Source organism: Notamacropus eugenii, chromosome 7 (assembly GCF_028372415.1).
Source record: "Notamacropus eugenii isolate mMacEug1 chromosome 7, mMacEug1.pri_v2, whole genome shotgun sequence".
NCBI lineage: Eukaryota > Metazoa > Chordata > Mammalia > Diprotodontia > Macropodidae > Notamacropus > Notamacropus eugenii.
Window position 1 is genome coordinate 81,176,857 of NC_092878.1, and position 24,540 is coordinate 81,201,396.

Genomic DNA, 24,540 nt, shown 5'->3' on the forward strand with positions numbered 1-24,540 from the left:
ATCTGGAGGAAGGAAAGGATTCTAGGGAGGGTCTTTATGGGAGTAGTCAGTAGAGGTTGAATCTAGGGAAGATCTTGATGAGAATGACTAACTCCATATGTTACTACAACCATATAACTAGTTGTAGTTTCTTATCATCTTGTGGAAGTCCTGACATCATTTGGAGAACTATTCCAGAATGTTTCATAAAAATGGAACATTGTGAAACTAGGCATAAATTATTAAAAAAACTAAATGTTTATGAAACATTATTTATAAAGGTTATTGAATAATCAATAGAAACCCTGCCTTTGTACTCTCTATTTCAGTGCCTTCCCTGTTTCCCAATAGTTTCTACATCATTTAGCATGTCTTTTATAGGTTTTCAACACCACTGAACGTGAAAGAGAACAGATAGCTTTTCTGATATCAGCTGCTTCTGGTCCCACATTCCTAAGAACAGACATTATTTGATGGACCTAAAATTTAAAAATGGAAATGACAAGCAAGCAAACAAACAAACAAAAAGCTTTGTTAGTCTACTAAAAAGTAAGAACAATAAGAAGAAAAAAAGATTCAAATTCCAAACTGGAATTATATCAAAATTGGATAAAATACTTGCACTTTATTTTATATCAACATTCCTTGATATAAACAATAAGAATTATCCTGAAAAGAGTAGATACTAGAGTTTACCTCAGAGTTAGGAAAACTTGGGTTTAAGTTTCACCTCTGACACATCCATACTGTGTGAACTTGGAAAAGTTATTTAACCCTTCAGTGATTCCAATCAACTCTTTAAGATTATAAATTCCATAGCAGGAGCTGATTTGCTTTGGTAGAAGCACTTTTTTCAACAGGAATTTCCCCCAATAATAAAACCACAGGATCAGGTCCAAAAATAATGATGATAATGATATTTACTGGTTGTGTGAGCCTAGGCAAGTCATTAAAATTTTTTTTTGCCTCAGTTTCTTCACCCATAAAATTAAGATAATAACAGCATCTACCTCACAAGGTTGTTGTAAGGATCAAATGAGATAATATTTGTAAAGTCCTTAGCATAGTGATTGGCACACACAGTATGCACTACTTAAATGCCACCACTTATTACTATGTTTCTAGAGAAACATACCATTACCTCTTTTTTTCAGGTTTCCCAAGTTCAGCTTCAACTATTTGTACAAAAGCAAATCTGTAGCCTGAGACACTTGAAAACTCTTAATGATGGCTTTGTGATCTTGATGTAATTACTTCTCACGCTAAAAAACAAAACAAAAAAATAGAAATAATTTCATGTTCTAGGTAAATTAAAATGATACAATCTCTTGCTAAATACTATTTCTTAAGTATGATGTGGGAATCTGTGTTATATGAAGTTTAGGTTTACAACTGGTCAGATAATTCAGCCTCAAAACAGATTAAAGACAGTTAATACTTCAGTCTAAATTGCCTGACTTCATTTTGTAAACAGACCATCACTGGCAAAGTACAAAAAGGAAGGAAGGAAGGAAGAAGGAAGGAAGGAAGAAGGAAGGAAGGAAGGAAGGAAGGAAGGAAGGAAGGAAGGAAGGAAGGAAGGAAGGAAGGAAGGAAGGAAGGAAAGAAGGAAGGAAGGAAGGAAGGGAGGGAGGAAGGGAGGAAGAAAGGAAGGAAGGAAAAAGCATCTAGCCAGTAAACCCCAAAGGAAAGGGAGAGGGAGCCAGAAGGGAGATGATGAGCTGGGTTACCAAGGTAGCTGGGTCCCCACTCAGGCAGCTTGGTCTACTAGCAAGTTGTGTTCCCTCTTTGTTTCTAGGAAAACCATGACATCAGAGAAATGATGACATGATTTGCACTTGACTTTGTTTTGAGTGAGGGAGGATTGTACAAGGTCACCAAACTTCCTTTCTCCTTCTGAGCCTTCTGGATCCAGTGAGCAGATATTCATCAGGATGACTGGAGATGACCTAGGATTCAATGGGAGACCTTGGCCTTTTTAGGCTAGGCCTTTTGATGTACTCACTTCAAGGGAGGTAATGCCCACTGAGTGAATAGGCCTGTTTTTCTGGTCACTGGAACCAATTGGCTCAGGAGGAGAAAGTGAGGCTGGTGACATATGGAAAGATCATTCTATGTCTTCACTCCTACAAAAGCAGGAAGTTCTCAGGCTAAAGTGGATAAACTTAGAGCCATTAAAGTCCAACTAATAATAGCGGAAACTATTGGGCAGTCAATTGAAAATTTAAGAAGGAAAATGGAAAAGCTATTTTCCTGTCCCTAATGAGCTGAAGAAAAAATGGTAAACCACTCTATTATCTTTGCCAAGAAAATTCCAAATGGGATCACAAAGAGTCAGACACAACTGGAAAAAAAATGACTGCACAGCAACAACTGCAAACAGAAGACCAGCTGAGCTAGGTCCTATCCCATGGACATGTTCCTTTGTCTTTGCTTTTCTCCACATTACTATTTGGAATGACCTCGTCTTTAAAAAAAAATGAGACTAAACCAGTAAAAACCTGATTGCGATGGCTTATATTTTTTCTAATCAAGATTGCTAGAAGTAGCTGTCCTACATGAAGCAACTGGCATTCTTTGAAAAGAATGTCAACTGAATTCACACCTGAAGACCAAATCACCCACCAGTCAGATTGCTTTTTTGTTGGAAGACGTCCTAATGATATACTGTCAGAAGTAAGATATCTGTATTTAAAGGGGCCTGTGATACTTAGTGTCTTTGGTGACCAAGAGAGATCAATGACCTCAATTTGCTGGTTATTGCTAGCCTATCTAATACACTGATTAATCATACTTGGAACTTTGTCTCTCAGAATTTCGTTTGTGGCACAGAGCTATTTATAGAGATCAGTGTAAGGCAATTAGCTGACCAGAAGGCTTTTAATGCTACTTCCTGACTGAATGAATAAAGACTGAAGTCCTAGCTATTTTTCTTCAGCACAATCCAGAGCTTAAGGGATGTGATACTTCTTCTTAGAAGGGCCTATTGCCTTTTTCTGCCCCCTCAAATTTAAGGGGGCAAGGGTAAAGCAAAAAGGTGAAAAGCAGGTACCAAAACTGCTTTACCCCACAGAAAAAAAACTGTGTAGGCATGCCTTACCCAGATAATAAATCTGAGCTATTTGCTGTAAGTGTTTTCTAGTTGGTCTATACAGAATCCTAGCAAATAAATAAATAATTGTCTGGGCTGGATGAATTTTATAGTTCTCTCATAAAAAATCCTACTCTCAAAATTAAGAAACAACAGTCTCATAAAGTTTTTTAAAGATGATTTTAAGTTTAAGAGCTTGTAAAATAAAATAAAAGAGAATTTGCCCAGTTGGAGATCAGTGAGAACCAACAAACAGGCAATTATTGGAGACAAAACTTCATATAGTGCAAATATCCATAAATGGACCAATATCGAAGCAGGATGATTTCAGAAAAACTTGGAAAGACTGAATGAACTGATGTATAGTGAAGTGAACAGAATCAGGAGAACATTGCACACAGTAACAATAGTATTGTTCTATGAATTGTGAGTGACTTAGCTACTCTCAGCAACACAATGATGCAAGACAATTCCAAAAGACTCATAATGAAAATACTTAAGAAGCATATCCTAGATTTGGAAAGACTAGGTTTTAATGTGCTCATAGACTAGGTAAGATCAAACTTAAAACAGTGCTATGGGAAACTTGAAAAGGGAGAAGTCATTTTCAATTAGAGGAGTCAGTAAGTCTTGATAGAGAAGTTGTCACCTGAGCCTAGAAGAGGCTTCAAAATGACAGGAATATCATGGGATATGCATTCTGAAGATGGGGAAAGCATAGTTGAGAATTCAGGATAGAGTGAGGTGAGAGCCATAACTATTATATCTTTACAAGTCTATGATCTGATTTCTCTCATCAAAGTATAAAGTATATAATCTCCAACGAAAAATGGAATAATCACTGAATCACAACTTCCTTTTTTTCCTTTATGACCTCATTTTTGCTGATAACTTTTGTTTTGTATCACTTTCATTTCCAAATTCTTTCTCCCTCCTCTTCTACCCATTAAGTCACCCCTTATAATTAAATTAGTAAAGGGGGAGTAATAAGACAATAACTGAATATTTTTTTTTCAGAGACACCATCAATATAATGTAATACATTCTTCCAATTCAATGCTTCACCTCTTTGAATATCAATCCTAATTTTGCAGAAGCCCCAGAATTCATTTAGTTGGTTAAAGGTGTATCATGAAATTTGAGATAACTTTAATTTTTTTTAAAAAGATATATGACAATTGTGTGGTTGCTGTTCATTCTCAAAGAGGACGATGACACCAGAAAGATGACACCATGATTTCCAATTGAAACAGATTTAACTGAGGCAAAGCTGTACAAAGTCACCAGGCTCACTTTCTCCTCCTCTGAAGCCATCTAGGTCCAGCAGCCAGATATCAATCAGGATAACTGGAGTTGGCCCAGGATGCAGTGGTAGACCTTGGTCTTTTTAAGCTGAGGTCTATTCCAGTTCTCATTTTAATGAGGCAATGCCCATTCAGTGGTTAGGCTTGTTTCAGAAGTGTGTCAAGGGATGGTCCCTTTAATCCATATATATACATATGTGTGTATATGTATAAAAAACTGGGGGAGAAAGAGTCTCAGGGTTTCTGTCGAAAAGAGAAACAATTACTATTTTCATTCACTCTGATCTATTGTTGGCAATCAATGAGAGCCAAAGTTAATTGAGTTTAAGACATGATCTTTAAGAAAGAAATCTACCCAGTAAACCCAAAGATTCAGCCTTCACAATTGATGTTCCTTTCAGCAGAGCACATTCAGGTAAGGGCACGATAGATACCCCATGTGGAGAAAATAGAGGACAGGACAGGATCAGAAAGGAGAGGACAGAAGAAGGGAAGGGATAGGAGAGGAGGAGGAGCTGAGTTGCCCAGTTGAAACTGACCAGTTAAGTCCCTAGTGGGGCAGTCTAGACTACTCATAGGTCGTGATTTGTCCTGTGATCTCAAAGAGGACTATGACATCAGGAAGATGATGCTATGAATTGGATTTAAGTGAGGGAGGAATGTGCAAAGTCAACAGCCTTACTTTCTCCTCTGGAGCCATCTATGTCCAGTGGACCATACTGAAGGTGAGTGTTTTGGAGAACAGGAACTCTCATACAATCAAACAATTCTGATGCTAATCTCTAAAATATTTTGGAAATATGCACTTCCCCACTGTAGTATCAAGCAGTCAGCCAGTGAGTTAAATGTCACTGCAACATGCCAGAGAGCAGCCAGAAACAGATTCAAGTATAATTGGGAAATACATAACAAAATAAGTAAAAATACAATAAAACATAAATGATGTCAATATGTGGTTGTCTAAGTCAATGCACAGCCAGCAAGTATCTCTATATAAGGCCCAGTGGCCCTCATTTCTATTTGAGTTTAATGCCACTGATGTTAGAAGATACTAGGAGACCTTCAGTAATGGAGGTCTTCCATTCCACTTTGAGAAAGATTTTATATGTGCTGCCCCCTTTACTGAACCCGAGACTATTTCCCTATATTTCCTACTCATTGCTACTAGCCAGGTAATAGAAATACAGGAGTTAGAGCTAAAAAATTGCTACAGTACTTTCAAGTCTAACCCTCTTGATTATCAGTCCATTATTTTGTGAACTTGTATATTCTCTTTTCCCTTATTATAAAACAATCCTCAAAATACTCTCTTGCAGTTTAGAGTGTTCAGAGTTAGTAAGTAGAATGAAAGATGCCAGATCAGGGCATTTAGTTATATTGGTAATAGATGAAAAAGGAATGTAGATTTCAACCCAGAAGTAACATTATAAGCCATCAGGTCCAAATCTCTGATTTTATGAAAACAAACCAAAGAAGTCAAATGACTTGCCCAGGAAGATACTGCTAGAATCATAGGTAGAACTCAAACACAGGCCTTCGTGATTGCAAAGCTATATCACTCCATCCACTAAACCATGCTGCCTGTGGGTTAGGGGTTAGGTATAACAGATCTCTGAAGTCAAAGCATCTTAGTATTCAAAAATTACGCCATAGTACAGTTAGTCCAACAATAGGCAATCTATAAATCTAATATGTTATGTTAATAATAAAAGCAATAAAACTCATGATTACATTAGCATATGAATAAAAAGCTTTGAAACATATATGTTTAAAAGCATTTTTTAAATCATAGACATAAATGAATCTTTCTTTAATATGGTAATTAGAATCCATCTAATATCAAGAGCCAGCATTGTTTTCCATGGAGAAGCACTATGAGTTTTCAATATTTTAGGGGTAAAACAAGAATTTCATTGTTACCATTACTGTTTGGGAAAATTCTAGAAATGTTGGAAGTAGCTATAAGAGAAAAACTGTTTTATTCAGTACATGCCAAACTAAAAAATAATTACTTTTTATAACTAGAAAAATAAAAGGAACAAAAAGTTACGAATCCGAAGGGAATTGATGAAAAAAAGAATCAGATCTCAAACTATATTACCAACTAGTAATCACCAAAGCTATTCAATACTGATTTAAAAATAGAAAAGTTTATCACTGGAACAAATTAAATACATAGGGCCCAGAAGCAATAAAGCATAGTAGCACAATGGTCAGTACATCCAAAGACTCCATCTATTAGAGTAAGGACTCATTATTCAAGAAAAACTTCTGGGCAAACTGGAAAACAATTTGTCAAAAACTAGTACTGTATAAATATTTCATATTGGACACTAAAATAAGCTCCAAAAGACATATGATCTACCCATAAAAAAGGTATATCATAAACAACTTAGAGGAGCAAGAAAGAAAATATCTTTCACAACTATGAAATTCTTCCAAAAAGGAATAGAAAGGGTTATGGAAAATAAAATGAAGATTTTTTAATTGTATAAAATTTGTTTTGGCACAAATAATGTTAAAATTTATATTAATCCCCACAATACCCTGTGAAATAAGTACTGTTGTTCTGCCTATTTTACAGAGAGGAAATGGATGATGACTGAGTTTAAATGATGTTTTAAATGTGGTTACCCTAAGATAACAGAGTTCATTCTGGTAAAGATTTAAAGCAGGAACTCAGGTCTTCCTTACTTCAAGTCTAGTACTCTGCACTGCACTACCAGATCAACTATCTGTTAGAATCACTAGAGATCCAATTGGAAGGGAAAGTTAACTGGGGGAAAATATCTTTGTTGTGACTTTTTCTGATAAATTTCTGGCCTCTAAAATATATGGGAAAATGATACAATTATGTAAGAACAAGAATCATCTTCAAGTAGATCAAAGGATACAAACAGGCAGATGAACTATCAATAATATAGCTATTTCAAGGCCTGAAAAGCAAAGAAATGTGTTTTTTACTCAAGATGGCCTTTTTAATTCAGAGAAAGGCATTCACAATTAGCACATTGTTTCCTTGTTATCTTTGTTACTTATTATTTGCCTTCTGTGACAACATTCTCTCTGCAGACAAATCATTTCAGGAAGACCCTAGAGAGGCTGGAGAATTTCTGGAAGAAGGCTATTTGAATAACGAAAGGACTGGAAACTAGGGCCATATGGGAATCATTTAAAAGGAAATGTGGAAATTTAGCTTAGGAAAGAAAAAAAATGTCCCCCCTAGGAAGATGATCATCTTCAAATATTTGAAAGACAACCATTTAAAAGAATGACTAAAAATAATTTTGCCTGGGACTTCAGAAGAACCTGGGAAGACTTAATGAACTGATTCTCAGTAAAGTGAGCAAAATCAGGAGATCATTGACAGTAACAGCCACAGTGTGCAATGACTGACTTAGCCCTTCCCAGCAATGCAAGGACCTAAAACAATTCCAAAGGACTCATGATGGAAAATGCCATCCACTTCCAGAGAAAGAACTATGGAATCTGAATTCAGAGAGAAGCAGACCATTTTCTTTTGTTTTGTTTTGTTTTTTCTTTCTCATGATCTCTCCCATTCATTATAATTCTTCTGTACAATGACTAATGTAAAAATATGTTTAACAGGGAAAACATTTTGCCTAGACTCAGAAGACAGAATTAGCAACAATGAATGGAACAATTCAATTCAAATACTATTTGTGAACATTACACAGCACCTAGGAAAAGCCGAGGAGAAATTGTAGTATCCCTGTAATGATAATAAAAACTCCTATCAGATTTGTCCAAGAAGTGTTCCATCCACTGGGAATGGTCAAGCTTGATGTGAGGGCAAGCAAAATGGGATCTTTTGCTGTTTTTGTTTTAGTGTAATCAAGTTAATTGAATCTTGCCTTTGTCAATCTTTACAAGGAGTAAAGTACAGAAAACATTTGTTCAGACACCAGAAAGCCAAATTTGTCATAGTAACAAAAAAGTCAATACACATTAGCAAATCAGGGGACAAACACTTTTCCAAGTCTTCTCCCACACCTGCTGGGCCCTTTCCACAAAGAAACACTCACAAGCAAAAGCAAAGCGGGATTTTTTTTTTTCTGGAGTTCATTTTCCTAGGTTCAGGCTAAATTGTAAATATCTGAAAGATTAATGTCCTTTGAATTCTAATAATTCACGGCTGTGCTGTGTCACACAGGTTTCTTGACTTCTATCTCTCAGGGGCTGAGTCTTTGTTATATATTCTGGGAGGTTGGCATTTTACTTCAGAAGCTTACTCATGAGAAGGACCTTTTGATTCCCTGGACAAGACTCTGAGTAATCATTTGTTAAGAGCCCCCCCCCCTGCCTCCCCCAAGTACTGAGATGTTGGTGCTCTCCCCAGTCTGGGGTTGTATGTATGTGGTTGTATTACTTTGTTCAGAAAGTTGGAGCCCTGTCTGTTGAATCTCTGTGCTAATTTCTCTGCTTGTATTTTCTATGCCCACTTCTTTCTACTTTTCTGTATTAAAATAAGATTGTTGACCCCTTTAAAGTTGTCTTTCATTTAGAAAAACAGATAAAAGAACCGGTGCTAGCAGGCCATCTTGGGTGTGCTAGGTGCTTGCTGGTACAGCAACCCATCCTGTGTGCTAGTGTAGTTGCTAATACATTCAGCATAGTCAGCAGGATCTGCACAGACTATAGGGAAGTATAGACTTTTGTGGAACTGGGATAGTTGTCAGTCCAGTTTTTGTGTTGTTTTTTGTAGCTATAGTGGCTGTAGTTCTATGGAGCCTCAAGAACAGAAGCAATCTGAGAGAAACCAAGCAAGCAACAGTAGTGAGAGCAGTTTTCTGGATGCCTACAGCAGGGCCCCTGGGAAATAATTTCTCCTTCCCCTTCCCTACCCCACTAACACTCCTGAGGAGGCAGGTCAGATCAATAGCTATGGGAGGAAAATATGCTTGTGGGATGTTGAGACAGGACTCAAGTGGAGTTGCCCAGGTTGTGCTGAAAGAATGGAGGCTCTGGAATTGTACTGTGCCCAGAACCTGGACCAGAGTGGCCACTCTCCATGTAAGGTTGGGAGAGGAAGAGTTGCCCCATAGTGGTGGTGCAGGCCAGAGATGGAGGCTGGGGCAAGAGACCCTGGAACCTGTGGAGCCTGGACCCAGGCAGAAGCAGAGTTTGGAATGGAGCCATGGAGAAGAAGAAGAGAGCTGCCTGTATATGGACCCTGGTCAGGTGAAAACAAGAGTGGAGAGCTGCCTGCATCATGACTCAGGCTGGAGCTAGTCTCCTGGACCTGCAAGAAGAGGAGCCATGGGGCTTGAGACTTGGCCCCCAGTCAAGATGAAAACTTTGCAGCAAGGCAGGAGCAGTGAGTGTGCCTTCCTGACACATTCCCTTGGAATGAGTTGGGACCAGGGTGAGAAGGGGGGTGCATCTGTTTATGATGGAAATGGGAAAGTGCTATAATCTCCCAGTGAACCATTCTTTTGGCTTTGTTGCCCAGTCTGGGGTTGGAGCAGCATTAGGATTCAGACTTAGACTCTGACTCATGAGAGTATATGTGCACCAGAGAATGCCAGATGGGAACCTGAAGCAGCAACATGGGGAGAAGGACACAATTCCAAGAGGACTTCACTTGGACACTTTGTTTTGAATTGACTATGCCCTGGGGGTGGAGTGTGTTATGTTCTCTGATGTTATATACTTTTGCAACTGAAGAAAGCCATAAGTTATGATGTTATTATGTATTTTGTAAATGTAGAGCTCATGATGTGTTTATTTTGTGATTATTTCTTTTCAGTTTCCAGGTTCCATGGCCATAATAATCACTTGTTCACCTGTGTAGATTGTAAGGGCTAAGTGTTAGACTGCAAAGGCCAGGATCCTAGAAGGGTGGAATGTAAGCATAAGCAAAGTGGGATTTTTTCATTGTTTTTTTTTTTTTTCTGGAGTTCAGTTTCCTAGGTTGAGGTTAAATTGTAAACGTCTGAAGGAGTAATCTCACAGCTATGCTGAGTCACACAGGTTTCATGCCTTCCCACTATGTCAGTCAGAGGCTGAGTCTGTTACATATTCAGGGAGGTTGGCATTTTACTTTGGAGGTTCACTCATGAGAAGGACCTTTTGATTTCCTGCACAGGACTCTTGAATAACCATTTGTTAAGAGTCCTCTGAGTACTCAGATGTTAGTGCTCTCCCAGTCTTGGTGGTATATGTAGGTGGTATTACTTTGTTCAGACAGTTGGAACCCTGTCTCTTGAATCTCTGTGCTAATTTCTCTGCTTGTATTTTCTATACTCACTTCTTTCTATTTATTTATAATTAAAGTAAAACTATTGACCCCTTTGCAGCTGTCTTATCTTTAGAAAAGCAGATCAAACATCTACCCACCCTGTGTGCTAGTGTGATTGCTAATACACCATTCCACAGAACCTAAAAAACTGAACTGCAAACAGCTCTAGATAAATTTGTTAAGCAATTAGAGAGAGAAAGTAGATTCATTTAAAGCTCTACAAGCAAATTGGCATTTTCTCTAGTCTTCAGAAACTTCTGTAAACCATGCAATAAAATGAGATGAATAAGCCCTTAATTCTTTGATTAAAATATTGATTTGAATCTGTAATGGTTATTTAAATGGGAAAATATTTCCCATTCATTAATAGGCCCATGTTACTTGTTTAAGTCACGTGGAAGCCTAAGTCACATGTGATAGGAGGAGCTTGCTGAACAGGTGGAACAAGAAGGTTGGAGCAGAGCTGGGAGAAGGTTGGTCAGGCTAGCCAGAGCTGGAAAGGACACAGGGAAGCAGGCACAGCTAGGCTCATGAATGTTTGTTTATTTGTGGAAATGAGGGGGGTGCTTGGAAATGACTTTACCCCCTGCAGTGATATTGTATATTGACTTCTTGGCTATTATGGCTGATTTTTCTTTCTGGTGTCTGAATAATTGTTTTTCTTCTGTCTTTGACATATGGAGATTCTGTTATATTTCGTGGTTGAGAACTATACCAGCATACTGGTTACTACCAGTGCTGTGAATATTGCTTTGGCAATACATTTGGCATCACGGACAGGATCACAGAGTATAAAATCTCTATTTGGAGTCAAAAAGGATTAAGAAGAAGAAACGAATATCCCAGGATGAGTGGATTTACTGTATTCATCATTAGCAAGGGAATGAGCTAAAAGCACTGGACCCTGTGAAAACTGGGAAATGAGGTTACTGGAGGGGGAACCTAGAGACTTGGAAAGATATTTGCAAGGAATACCAAAAAGACCAGGGAAGGAGTTGGCAGGGATAATAGGAGAGGCTGGAATTCATTAACAGGTTGCTGTATTATGTGTGAAAGCAGAGACAAACTGCTGAAGGAAAAAATTCAGATGCAAAAAGAGTTAACCAGTTTGCATGGGAATTCCAGCATTCAGGTTCTCCTTTAAACAAGCAGGCTGAGGGGTCTCAGGTGTAAAGAAATGCTGTTCATTTAACTAAAAAGAAGCGAAAGACTGACAAAAGAAGTGGGCATATGACCTTTGTATAGACACTGCTTAGTTGCCGTGACAATGACTGCCAGGACAGTGATGGGCAGAAAATATAATTAAGTCAATTGTAAAATTAAATAATGTTGCAGGAGGAGGCTTTTAAGGCAGAAACTTAGCCCATGGTAAGGTGAAAACAAGAGAACCAAGGAAGGAACACAGTGTTTAAGGAGACAATTTAGGATTTTACTCAGAGGTAGGTCACAGATATTTTGAGTCTGTTCACCTAAAGGATGGAAAAATCGTTAACATCTTAGATGGTGAGAATCAATGATGAAGAAGCTGCAGGAGTATCTATAGACTGCATGGATTGCTTGAAATTTACAGATATTGATCAGAATCCTTTTGTACAGCAAGCGTTTAGAGATTACAATATGTGTGAGGTAACAATATGACTACTCTGTTAGCTTTGGCTGCATATGGATGCAGTAGGAAGTGTTCAACAGACTCTGTGTGGCCTAGTGGAGATAGACCATGGTATTCACTTAGGGACTGTAAAAGAAAGTTAAAGGAGGAGGTAATGAAGACTGCCATAATGATCAGAAATGCAGATATATACTGTGATACACCCTTTGCATTTTCCTATAGGAATGTAATAGTGAAGATGGATCCTCCTGCTTACAAGCACCCAGTTTTGACTCTAATAATTGGGGAAATAAGGCACCCTCTTTTGGAGGTGATGGACAAGATTTCACATGTAAGTGACTTAGGGGACTGTGGTAAAAATAAATATTCTCAAAAGAGAAAAGTAAATAGCCAGCAGATCCAAAGTCAGAATAGATTGACAAGAAAAGAATTGTTTACTGGTATATTGAGAACAGGGGTGGGTTTTGGAAGCATAAATGGTATTCCAACTAATGAAATGTAACAGAATGTACCAAGAAAATGAGCTTGATACTAGATAGAACAGAGAAGTAAGAACTGCCCTTATAGATCCCCCTGAAACATTGTATCCAAGTTCATCACACCTTCAGGGAGAATAGGAAATTGGCCAAGTCCCAGCTCAGATTAAAGAAATACACAAACAGGGTTATAGACCCCATATCAATTTGACCATATGTTGGAAAAATGGATCAAATACTGTAACTAGGGCACTAATAGACACAGGGGCAGAAGCCTCGCTTAGATATGGAAATTCTGTTAAGTTTAAATGTGGAACTCTTATCACCATCACAGAATGGGAGGGAATGAAATATCAGCCACAGAAGTCCAACTAATGATGAAAACTGGACAATTATCTGAGAAAGAACATACCATGGTAATTGTCCCCACTCCTGAATACATCATTGGAATAGATATATTGAGAGGTATGACTTTAAATTTACCTGAGGGGAGATAACAATTTACAGTAAGGAAGACAGGAATTAATACATTTTTAGTGGGTAAAATAAAAATGGACCCACTCATTCTACCTGAACCTTCTGAAGTAATTACTTTAAAGCAGTGCCATGTGCCAGGTGGGCAAGATGAAATTACCAATACTATAAAGGGATATGTTGAGGCAGGAGTGTTAGTTCATACAACCACTTGATGGAATAGTCCTATCTGGGCAGTACAAAAGTCAAACAGGGCATGAAGGATGACAGTAGATTATAGACAATTGAATAAGGTGACTGCTCCCTTGTATGCTGCTGTTCCAGTTACCATGACCTTTATAAAAATGATTCAGAAATATGAAGAGACTTGGTATGCAGTAATTGATTTAGCCAATGCTTTCTTACAATTCCTATAGATTCTAAACAATGAGAACAATTTGTTTTTACTTGACAGGGCCAACAATATGCTTTTAAACACTTGCCACAAGGATATCTGCAGCGCCCCCTTATTTGTCGTAGGATTGTGGCTGAACATCTAGATGAATTAGAGCTACCTGGTGTACAGCTTATCCACTACATATATGACATTATGCTATAGGGAAAAAATATAAAAGAAGTGGAGAAGAACTTGATTCTTTTAATTGAGCATATGAAAAGCAAAAGGTGGGCAATTAATGTTGCAAAGATTCAAGGGCAAGCTAAAATCATAAAATTTGGGAGTATACATTGGAATAAGGGACTCAAGAGATTCTCCAGCAAGACTATCAAAGGATTCAGGATTTTCCTATGCCCACAGATATTGATATATTTACAGATGGATGGTCCCAGAGTTTATAGGATAGTTAGGATATTGGTGACATCAAATACTGCATCTAAAATAAATTTTGAAACCCTTATATAAAATTACTAGGAAAAAATACAAATTTGGTTGAGGACTTGAGCAGAGTATAGATTTTGAAGAAACGAATGTCACTATACAATTGGCCCTAGATTTATGGCTTATGCAAAGTGGACTGATGGAATTACAAATGAATGTGCAGGAAGAATATGCAAACTGGAGTTTATGGCAAAAACAACAAAGCCAAAATGTACCATTGGGATTTTGGTCTGGGAAATTCCCTTCATCTGGAATTCAATATTCCCCTTTTGAAAAGCAGCTGTTAGCTGCATATTGGGCTTTGGTAGAGACTGAATAGCTGACTTTAAGCCATGAGGTAATATTAAGACCTGGAATCCTGATTATGACCTGGGCAATGATTACTCCAACTTCTCACAGAATTGTATATGCTCAAGAGGCTAGCATAATTAAGTGGAAATGATATATTCAAAATAGATCTAAAGCTGGCAAAAGTGGTGTTTCTTCTTTACATGAATCTATAGTTAACAGATACTGAGGAAAATGATACTTAAAGTCCTTGGTAAAATGGAATGAGGGATATAATGGATTAACTGAAGAACAAAAGTGACATGCATGGTTTATTGAATGAACAGCAAAATATTTGGGCCACAAAATAGATTGGAAAGTGGTAGTCTATAACCCACGTACTAGGTAGACTTTGGAAAGTACTGGGATAAGTGGAAGTAGTCAATATGATGAACTTATGGCAGTACATCAAGCTACCAAAACAGAACAAAGAGGACATTGTCATATATTCACTGATTGAAAGGCAGTAGATAATGGATGTGTTAATGTGCAAAAATCAAAATTGGGAAATTCATGGCAAACAAGTCTGGGGCAAAGAATTATGGGAAGATATATGGTACATGTTTTTGGTTACTAATCTCCCAGTTTTTCATGTAGATGTTCACATGGCCCTCACCATGCCAGAACTGGAGTACAATGCACAACTGATCAACTAGCAAAAATTGCTCCTCAACATATTGTCCCTATTCTGACATCAACTAATGATCTGGTACTAGCAAAATGGGTCCATCAAATAGCTGTCCATTAAAGGGTCCAGGCCACATACCAGTGAGCACAAGACCAAGGTTAAAACAAGAAGCAGAGGAATGTTATATATGTTAATTGGAAAAGCAATAAACTGTTCCTCGGGTAGCAACTGGAGAGATAGCAAGGGAAAAGTATCAGCCCAAATTTGGTAAATAGATTATATTGGACCCCTACACCAAGATAAAGGATGCAAATTTATATGTATTTATGTTGATACCTTTTCACGTGTACTTGTGGCTTGTCCCTACAAGAATGTGACCTAGAAAAACACTTGCAAAATTCTAGATATCATAAGTCTATATTATGGGACTCCAAAGCAGATTCAAAGTGACAATGGGTCACATTCTAAAGGTAATGAAATGAAAAGATATTGCATATAAAACAACATAGAATGGCTATATCATATCCCATTTTATCCACAAGCATCTGAGTTAATTGAAAGAATGAATGGATTATTTAAAGAACAGTTAAGGAAATTAAGCTCTAATAATTTTTTTCAACATCAGAAAGACAATTTGTTCACTGCATTGCGAAATTTGAATAATATCCCATTGGGAGGAAGTATATGTCTAGCCAGAATGATGACCCCAAATCTGCAAACTGGAAAACAACAAACCCCTAACATCCCATATTGACTATTAGACTGTGAGGCCAGATGTCCCAACATCATATTCCTGGACACCTGGTTTGGCAAGATGTGATTGACATTGTTTAGAGGACTTTTGGTTGGAAAGGAAAGATATAAGAACAGTATCTATTGGAATATGTATGAGAATTCCCAAAAATCACTTTGGATGGATATTGCCTAAATCTGGATTAATAGATCAAGGAATAATGCGTTGGCTGCAGTCATAGATTCTAATTATCAAAGAAAAATTATTGTGACATTCCAAAATTTAAGCTATGAAGCCATACAGTTTTGTAAAGATGATAGAATAGTTCAAGTGATTGCTATTCCTTGTGAAATAATACCCCTTGTGGAAACTGACCCTCCTTCTGAAATAAGGATTGGGAGTTTCAATGTGAGTAAAACAGAAGCTAGACGATGTTCAAAGGCTGCAGAAATTATAGCACACAGGAAAAATACTACTGTAATTATTCTTTGTTCAGGAGAAGATGATTACCAAATTGTACCCTTAACTCATATATTCTACTATGAATGAGGCTATGGTAGTGGGTTCATGGACTCCAGAAATGTCGCTGACCCTATATTGCTTCTGGTTATTGTCTCCTTGTTTCTTTTTGGCTTTTTGTCTGTTAAACTTGTTCACTAGATTTGTTTTCTGTAGACTCAGTACCCTCCACCTGCAGCAGCCTGATTGCTTAAGCCAAAGATTACCCCATGTCCACAATTGTGATGTGTCAGCACTGGACCTGGCATTGACTGATGTCTGGTTGCCAACTAAAGAACTGACCTCTCAAATGAGACCTCTTGGGTAAGGAACTGCTCTACATTCAATCTCAGCAGGAAGTAGCTATGGAAGAGAGATCTTCACCCCTTACCCCAAGATTTGGGGCCCCTTTTGTTCCAGGGATGGAATGATGGGGTGCTTCTGCTCAAACCCCACCCTAAGATATTGTTTTATGTGCTTATTTTGTGTGATCCCTGTTATATTATTGTATATTAATTATATTATATTATATTATAGATTGTATATTATATTATTGTAAGGTTCTGCTGATACCAATTGCCTAAAATATTGTTTTAAGGTTCTGCTGACACCAGTTGCCTAAGATATTGTTTTATATCCTTGTTTTTGGTTATCCCTGTTACAATTCTGTTCACACAGTTGCCCCACCAACCTATGTAATAAATACAAAACATCTTGGAGCTGAATGTAATGGTAATTTAAATGAGAAAACCTTTCCCATTCATTAATAGGCCAGTGTGACCTGCTTAAATCACATGGAAGCCGAAGTCACATGTTGTGGGAGGAGCGTTGCTGGGAGAAAGTTCACCAGGCTAGTCAAAGCTGGAAAGGACACAAGCAAACATGCACAGATAGGCTCATGAGGGTTTGTTTGTTTGTGGGAAGGCCCCAGCAGGGTAGGAGGGAGGCTTGGGAATGGCTTTGCCCCTTAAGGTGATAATGGATATTGACTTCTTGGTTACTATGACTGATTTTGCTTTCTGGTTCTGGGATTTGGCTTTCTGGTGTCTGAATAAATGTTTTTCTTCTGCCTTCCATGTGGAGAGGCTGTTATACTTTGTGACTGAGAACTATACCAGTATATTCATAGTCTGTGCCAGTGCTGTGAATATTGCTTTGGCAGTACAGAATCTCAGTGAAGAAGCCTAGATTATGGAACCAACTCTCAAGCTAGAATGAATGAGGCAGGACTAAAGGAGTCATGTCTTATCATATACATATCACATTACATACTCCTGCACAAATGAATATCATAACAGACATTTTTGTAACAGATTAATACCAAATGATTTCTTATACATGTTCATGAAACATACCTAAACTACAAGTATCTTTATTTTTTGCATATTATCAATCACTTCTTCAATAAAATGTAATTATTTAAGAAAATTCAATCCCTCACCCAGAAAAGATTACCCAAAACATCTCTTACCATGAAAACTTAGCTAAGTGAGACAACTTTAAATGTTATTTTATGTTGCTTGTAGACAGGCAGTAGAGCCAAGAGGTTTCTAGTCCTGGGTTTGATACCTGCTCAGTTATGTGGCCCCATGGTCACATAGCAAGTCGTTAAACCTAGCATTAAATCAAGACATCTTTCAAAAACTAAATGTTACAAATGAGTTGCCAAACCACTAGAAGGAGATTCTACACTGAGACATCTCCAGAGCTAATGAAATCATAGATTAGGATCAAGATAAAATGTTGATCTAAGCCTTCAAGGCATATATTAAATATATGTAATTAAAATACAGAAACTAATCTATTTTGAAAACACTGTTCTATGCAACAACATCAACATTTTAATTTGTCATATCATCAGGAAAGCATTATTTCATGTAAGTGTAATGTGGCCTGTCCTGTGGTCATTATTTTCCTTCAAGTTCCTCATCCTCAAAATATAATCATTCTGTATTGGTTTATATGGGATTTTGTCTTAAGGAAAATGCTTTACAAACCTTATAAGCACTAAATTAATGTTATTCCTTCATCATCACTAAAGGGTATGCACTGAATGCTTTTGACAATTCTATAATAGTTGTCCTAAAAATAAAAAAAGGTATAAAAATTAAGATCTCCTAGGTATATAAAGCATTGAGTATTGTTCTACCTCAATTCCTAAATACTCATGCCCCATTAGTTTTTTTCAGAGAATATTAAAATTATGTTCTCAAATAGATTACTTAAATTTGTTAGCACAGCACTAAGGAGATCAAGATTGCATAGCTATTTAGTGCATATATTAAAGCTGATCCATTGCCCTTAATCAACCAGTTTGAAAATTAATAGAATGGAAAACATGGCAGAATATTTAGGATATTTGGAGCAAGCCTTTCATAGGCAAACTATTCAAAAGCCAATCAATATCTTAATTCTTCAAAGCATTTACAGGAGTATCCCTGAATTATTCCTTGATGGTATGAGTAAAAGTTGAGAGTCAACATAGTACAGTGGTTAAAGTGTCAATCTTGGAGTCAACTTGTGTTTAAGCCTTGCCTCTAACACAAACTAGCTGCGTGGAAGAAGTCAAGTGACCTCTTTGTGTCCCAGGCAACGCTTTAAGTCTATAAGTCAGAGACAAGTTTATCTACACTGGAGTTCCCTATGCTAATGACATCACAGATAGAGGTCCTACTTTCCCCTTACCCCACACTCATTAAAAAAAATTAAGAATTAAATAACTTAGGTTCTAGGATAGAATCTATCTTAAAAACCTGAATGTTTTTACAATGTTATGCAACTGACTTCAAACCTGAGCTAACAAACTGTTAAAATTGCATATCATCAAAGCATGAGGATGTATACAAAAATGAGATGAGATTTAAGGAAAGCTTCAGATGGCAGGTACCAGGCAAGAAATTCTTAGACTTTGTCCAGTTTTTCTCTGAAGCTCTCACTAAGTTGTTCAAATGCTAGCACCACATTGTCAGCCTCATCATCACATAGTTCCCTTAAAGAAACACTGTAGAAAGAAGAGGGGAAAGGTTATTCATTTGCATACATCTTGAAAAATTATCTTCTTAGCTGTCTGGTTAGACAAGATTTTAGGTTACAAGAAACACTCTTCCCCATCTTTATGTTTCTCCGGAAGCCTTGGATTTTTACCCAATTTTTGGATGAAATTTTATGAAAAATGTGAGCAATCCTAAAAAAAATGTGAGCAATCCTAAAAAGACAGTTACCCTGTACACAGTGACACTGCCAAAAGACCACAGATTTTTAGAGGATATTAGGAGAACTACCTTCTTGGAATAGGAGAGTTCTATTGAAAAATTCAATTTCCTCCCCATGATTAATGTGCTCTAAGTTTCACAAATTCTTGGTAGTTAGATTCTATCTCTCCCACCCTCCGCCCCAACAAGAATATTAAGCTTCCTTTTCATTGCCTGTACTCTGAAAGGACATTTTTAGACTTTCCTGATATTTTGTTATGCCCTTAAATGCCTCATACAGTTCCTTGCAGACAGTAAGCATTCAAGAAATTCTTTTAATGTCTCAAATCAGGGAATATTAGATAGTGTTTGATGACTAGAATCAATCTTCAGAAAGCTTCATTCAAAGCTTCATCAGATGAAGCAGAGGCATAGCCGGTGAAGTAAAACTTGGGACTGCAATTATAGGGACACATTACTAAGTAATGGGGACACTATGGAAATTAGAATCATTACTGTCATGATCAGTATCTATGAATTAATACTCAGGATGATTATCTTTGGAAATATGGGAAGGGTCCTGTGAGGGCCTTCTCAAAGACACTAAACAGGAAGCTGCAAGTAGAAATAGCATTTGGATTCAAAGATTTTAAGAGACATGTAAAAGAAACTATGCCTCTAGCCTGCAGGGTTGCTAGGAAGTCTGGATACCTTCCCTGTCTGAAATATATTTCCCTAGAGGAGAACTATACTGCTTGGCTCATATGTCCTACACATAGTAGGACAAATTCAGATAGACATATCAATAAATGAAATACAAACCAGAATTTCAGGAACTTCTAATTTCCCTAAGGTATTAATAGATATAGGATTTCTAATTAATAACCCCAAAATCTTGTGACCAGATTTTTCTCAGATTTTCTTTAATGCCTCTGTGTCAAGGTTGAAAAAAAAAAACCATTCCTAACAATAACCTGTTAGAAAAGGCATTGGAAGGAGAGTCAGATCTGGGCTCAAGTCCTGACTATGACTCATTTTCTATGTTAGGTAAACAAGTCAAATGGATCTCAATTTCTTCATCTATAAAATGCATGTTAATAAGATACTAGTCATAGGATCATGGATCATTAGATCTGGAAGATACTTTAGAGGTAGCCTAGTCAAACCAGCTCATTTTGTAAATGTGGAAATATAAGGTGAAAAAAAATAGATCCCTGTCTGCCTCTACCTCTCCAGTACTCTAGCTCCTGCCCTAGGACCCTTGACCGCTCATTGCTGAGCCTTTTACTCTAACTAGCTCAACTCAAACCCACCATGTTGTTCCCCAGCAATGGGGTGTCACTGGTCATCTTTGAAAATGAACGGCCAGCAGAAATGCTGCATGTCTGCCATGGGACACAGATTTATCTTGTTGTCTGACATGATAAATGCATCCTCATCCCTCCCTTCACTTTCTATCTCTAACTCTAGAAAGAATTATCAAGTCAACAATACTATTCCTGGAATTCATTTAACTATTTATTAAGTACCCACTATGTGCTGAGTATAATGAAAATCATATACATGTATGTGTGTATACACACACCTTATCTTGCATTCATTATGCATGGGTATATTATATACATTTATACACATGCATGTGTGTTTGCATATGTATATATAAAATGCAAAAGCTATATATTGTTTATATATGTGTATATATGTATATATCTTTGTGTGAACTGTATATATACATATATATATGCATATGTGTGTGCATGTACATACTTAATATACACTTAAAGATAATACAGAGACCATCTGGTAGATTGGTTAGGAGGCTGGCTTTGGGGGTCAGGAAGATTTGGGTCCGTACTAAAAAACTGCTGGCACATACTTGTTCTGTGACAATGGGGATGGGGGGAATGAGTCAGAAAATGGCTTTACAACTTTAATTGCAAATCTCTGTTATTTCCCTGACCAAAACAACCCTTGCAACCACCATCACCCTATATGCTCTGCCCTATTAGTATGCTTTTGCAAGCTAGGGATTATCTCATTTGGCTTATAGAACCTATCTCATTGAAATGAAAATGACTTTGGCAGAACTTTGGCAGATAGATTTGGTCAAGGAGAAATTTGGGACATGGAAAACAACCAGAAAATTATTGTCATAGGCAGGTGAGGAGGGCCTATACTAGAATGGTAGCAATATCAATGTGAAGAAGGAACCTGTAAGAGAGAACTCAGGCCCTAGATCATCTTCAGTGTCTTAAACTGGGCCTCTTGCCACTACTCTGAATGAGGGAGTAAGGAATTATGTCATCAAGGAATCTGTATAAAGGCTAAGCAGTAGTGAGATTCTCCTGAGGATTCCAATCTTTGTAGAGAGACTCTAAAAGGGTTCCAATTCAGGCTTCATGAGGGAGGGAGAGGAGGGGAAGGAAATATCAGCCCACTAGAAAGGATCCAACAGCAAAGGCAATTCTAGCAAAGATAGAAGTGATCTTATTGGAAAATAAGCTTGAATTTTTTTAGAGTTGTCTTTGTTCTTGGTTTTCAAAGACCATGACATCAGAGAAATGATGACATACCTGATAGATTGAAGGATGAGGGAAAAGTTTCTCAGCAAATTGTAAGCTTCACCTTCAGTTATCCTAAACAAAAAAAATATCTAAATTAATAAACATGTAAAAATAATTTCTTTACTGTTACCAAGTTAACTTACAACTATAGCTGTTCATCTCTACAATATGCTTTTCAGTTTTACCTACCCTGGTAAAGTGAATATAATAGAGACTTCCTAAGCTCCAGGTCCAGGTCCAAAGTCATGGTCATGAAAGGTTTCCATTGTCTGAGACCACAACTCCTTCCCCTTTAGTTGGAGGTGTAGTTGGCATACTACTTTCCACCAAATGTTCTACCTAGAATTGGTTCTCAAACTGGTTAACATCTCCCACTGCCTCCCACTGACTGTCTTCCACATTGCCTCCCACCCTTCTCTGATTTTAATCATTTGGCTGCTGACTGCTGAATTAGTGAACTCTAACTCTCTAACTCTCTCACTCTCCCTCAACCTTCACACTCAAACCAGTCACCAAGCTCTGTTCATTCTACCTGCACAATCCATCTCAAATCAATTACCTCCTTTCCATTTCTACTGAGAGCAGACTAATACTGACTCCCCTTTACCATCTGCCTATACTAATTCAATAACCTACTAAAAAATTATCCTATGTCTATTCTCTCCTTTATGAGATATCACAAATCCTGCTGTCAGATTAATCTTGCATATTCACAGGTCTGGATATGTGTCACCTCTGATCAAGAACCTTTCATAGTTCTTGACTGCCTGCCAAATGGTATTCACATTCTTTTCTCTCCTCCTAGATATGGTGACATTATTGCTTTCAATGACTTGGTTCAATTCAATTCTTTTATTAATTGTCTTTTATGCAAAGCACTGAGGATAGAGGAATGTTTTTTTTTTTTCCAATGGGGCACTGAACAGAGTCCTAATATAAAAACTAATTAGTTTCATGCCATAGACCAGCTTCAGAGTTTTGGAGTTAGGACAGGTACTCTGGGATTGAGTATTGCTCTGGAAAAAGGCTTAGGGAATCATGAGACCCACCCTTCTGTATAAAGGATTTTCATAAGGGCAAAGTAATAGTAAGATTTTCCTAAATATACGGACAAAAGGAAACCAGTCTATGACCTTGAGGTGTTTACATTCCCCTGAGGAATGCAGTATATTCACAAGTAAAAACAAGACATGCTTACATACCTGTGTATGTGTATGTATAAATGTAAAGCGATTTCAAAAGGAATCTTACTTTCCTATATGCATGCTCTGCTCCAAGATTCTGCTGCCTTAGTGTAATGCATGGAGAGCCAGCCTTGAGGCCAGAGAGACTTGAGATCAAATCATAAATGACACACATTGGTTGTGAGACCCTGAACAACTTTCTTAGCCTCTCAGTACTTTAGGCAACTCCAGAAAGTTGCACTGAAAGTGCTGGCTTGTCCTGATAGAGGGAGTTCCCTTACCTAAAAATTCCCTCAACCAAAAAAACAAAAAATCAAGTCTAGAATCTCCTTATACTATATTCTAGACAAATTAGACACCTTCTTATTCCTATATAGGTCCCACACGCTTTAGCCTCTCTACTACTGTTCAAATTGTTCCCAGTGTCTGAAAACACTTCAGGACTCATCTTTAATACTCTACATACCCCTAGTATGTAGAAATGCTACTGATCCTTTAAAGTTCAATTCAAATGTTGCCTCCTCCAGGAAACTTTCCATAATCTCCCAGTCAGTTGACATCAGATGGAATGCAAGAATCTGAGTTAGAAATCTGGCTCTGTCACATTACTATGTGCAGGACTTTGGGCATGTCATTGTATATCTCTGGATGTCCAATTGCTTGCATTTTATTTTGTTTTTCATACATGGAATTACAGGATTGAAGTAGATCTTTTCTATCTTTGTCATCCATGACCGTCATATCCACACTTATCTTCAATCATCCCTTTTTCTCATTTCCAAACTCTATTAACCTACAAACTTATCCAAGTCTTATCATGCTTAAAAATCTCATTAGATCATATACCCCTCCAATTATCATCCTAAATCTCTCCTTTTCTTTGAAAAATCTGTCTAAAGTCTTTACCTCCACTTCTATTCTCACTCACTTCTCATCCCTTAGAAGTCATTTTTAACCTAATCATTCAAATAAATAAATTGTTGTCTCCAACATTTATCAATGATCTCTTAATTATAAAACCTTTTCTCAATCCTTGTCTTAGCCTCTTTGCAGCATTTGATACTGTTGACTATCCTCTCTCCTATTCTAAGTTTTCATGATACCATTGAGCAGGGAGATGGCATAGTCAGAGCTATGCTTTAGAAAAATCACTTTGACAGTCAAGTATAGGATGGACTGGAACGGGGAGAGACTTGAGACAGGGAGACAAGTTAGAGGAATATTGCAATAGTCCAGGTAAGTGGACTATTGAGTGGAGAGAATGGGATATACATAAGAGATGCTACATACCAATGGACTAGATATCTAGTGTGAGTGAGAGTGAGAAGTTGAGAACAACACCA

The 24,540-nt window shown here is 37.4% G+C and overlaps 1 protein-coding gene across 4 annotated transcripts in view; it reads right to left on the minus strand.

Moving 5' to 3' along the window:
• Positions 1–576: 576 nt before the first annotated feature.
• LOC140514131 (probable ATP-dependent RNA helicase DDX60) overlaps positions 577–24,540 on the minus strand; it is a 167,240-nt gene continuing 143,276 nt past the window's right edge. For 2 of the 4 annotated variants that reach the window (XM_072624207.1, XM_072624206.1), the window contains exons 38-39: positions 22,023–22,085; positions 13,577–19,259 (exon numbers count right to left, since the gene is read on the minus strand). In XM_072624207.1, the coding sequence (XP_072480308.1) occupies positions 19,160–19,259; positions 22,023–22,085 (163 nt within the window). In that variant the 3' untranslated portion in view covers positions 13,577–19,159. Of the gene's footprint in view, positions 1,242–13,576; positions 19,260–22,022; positions 22,086–24,540 lie in introns of those variants that run through there. The other 2 variants (XM_072624208.1, XR_011970448.1) reach the window with 2 other exon arrangements.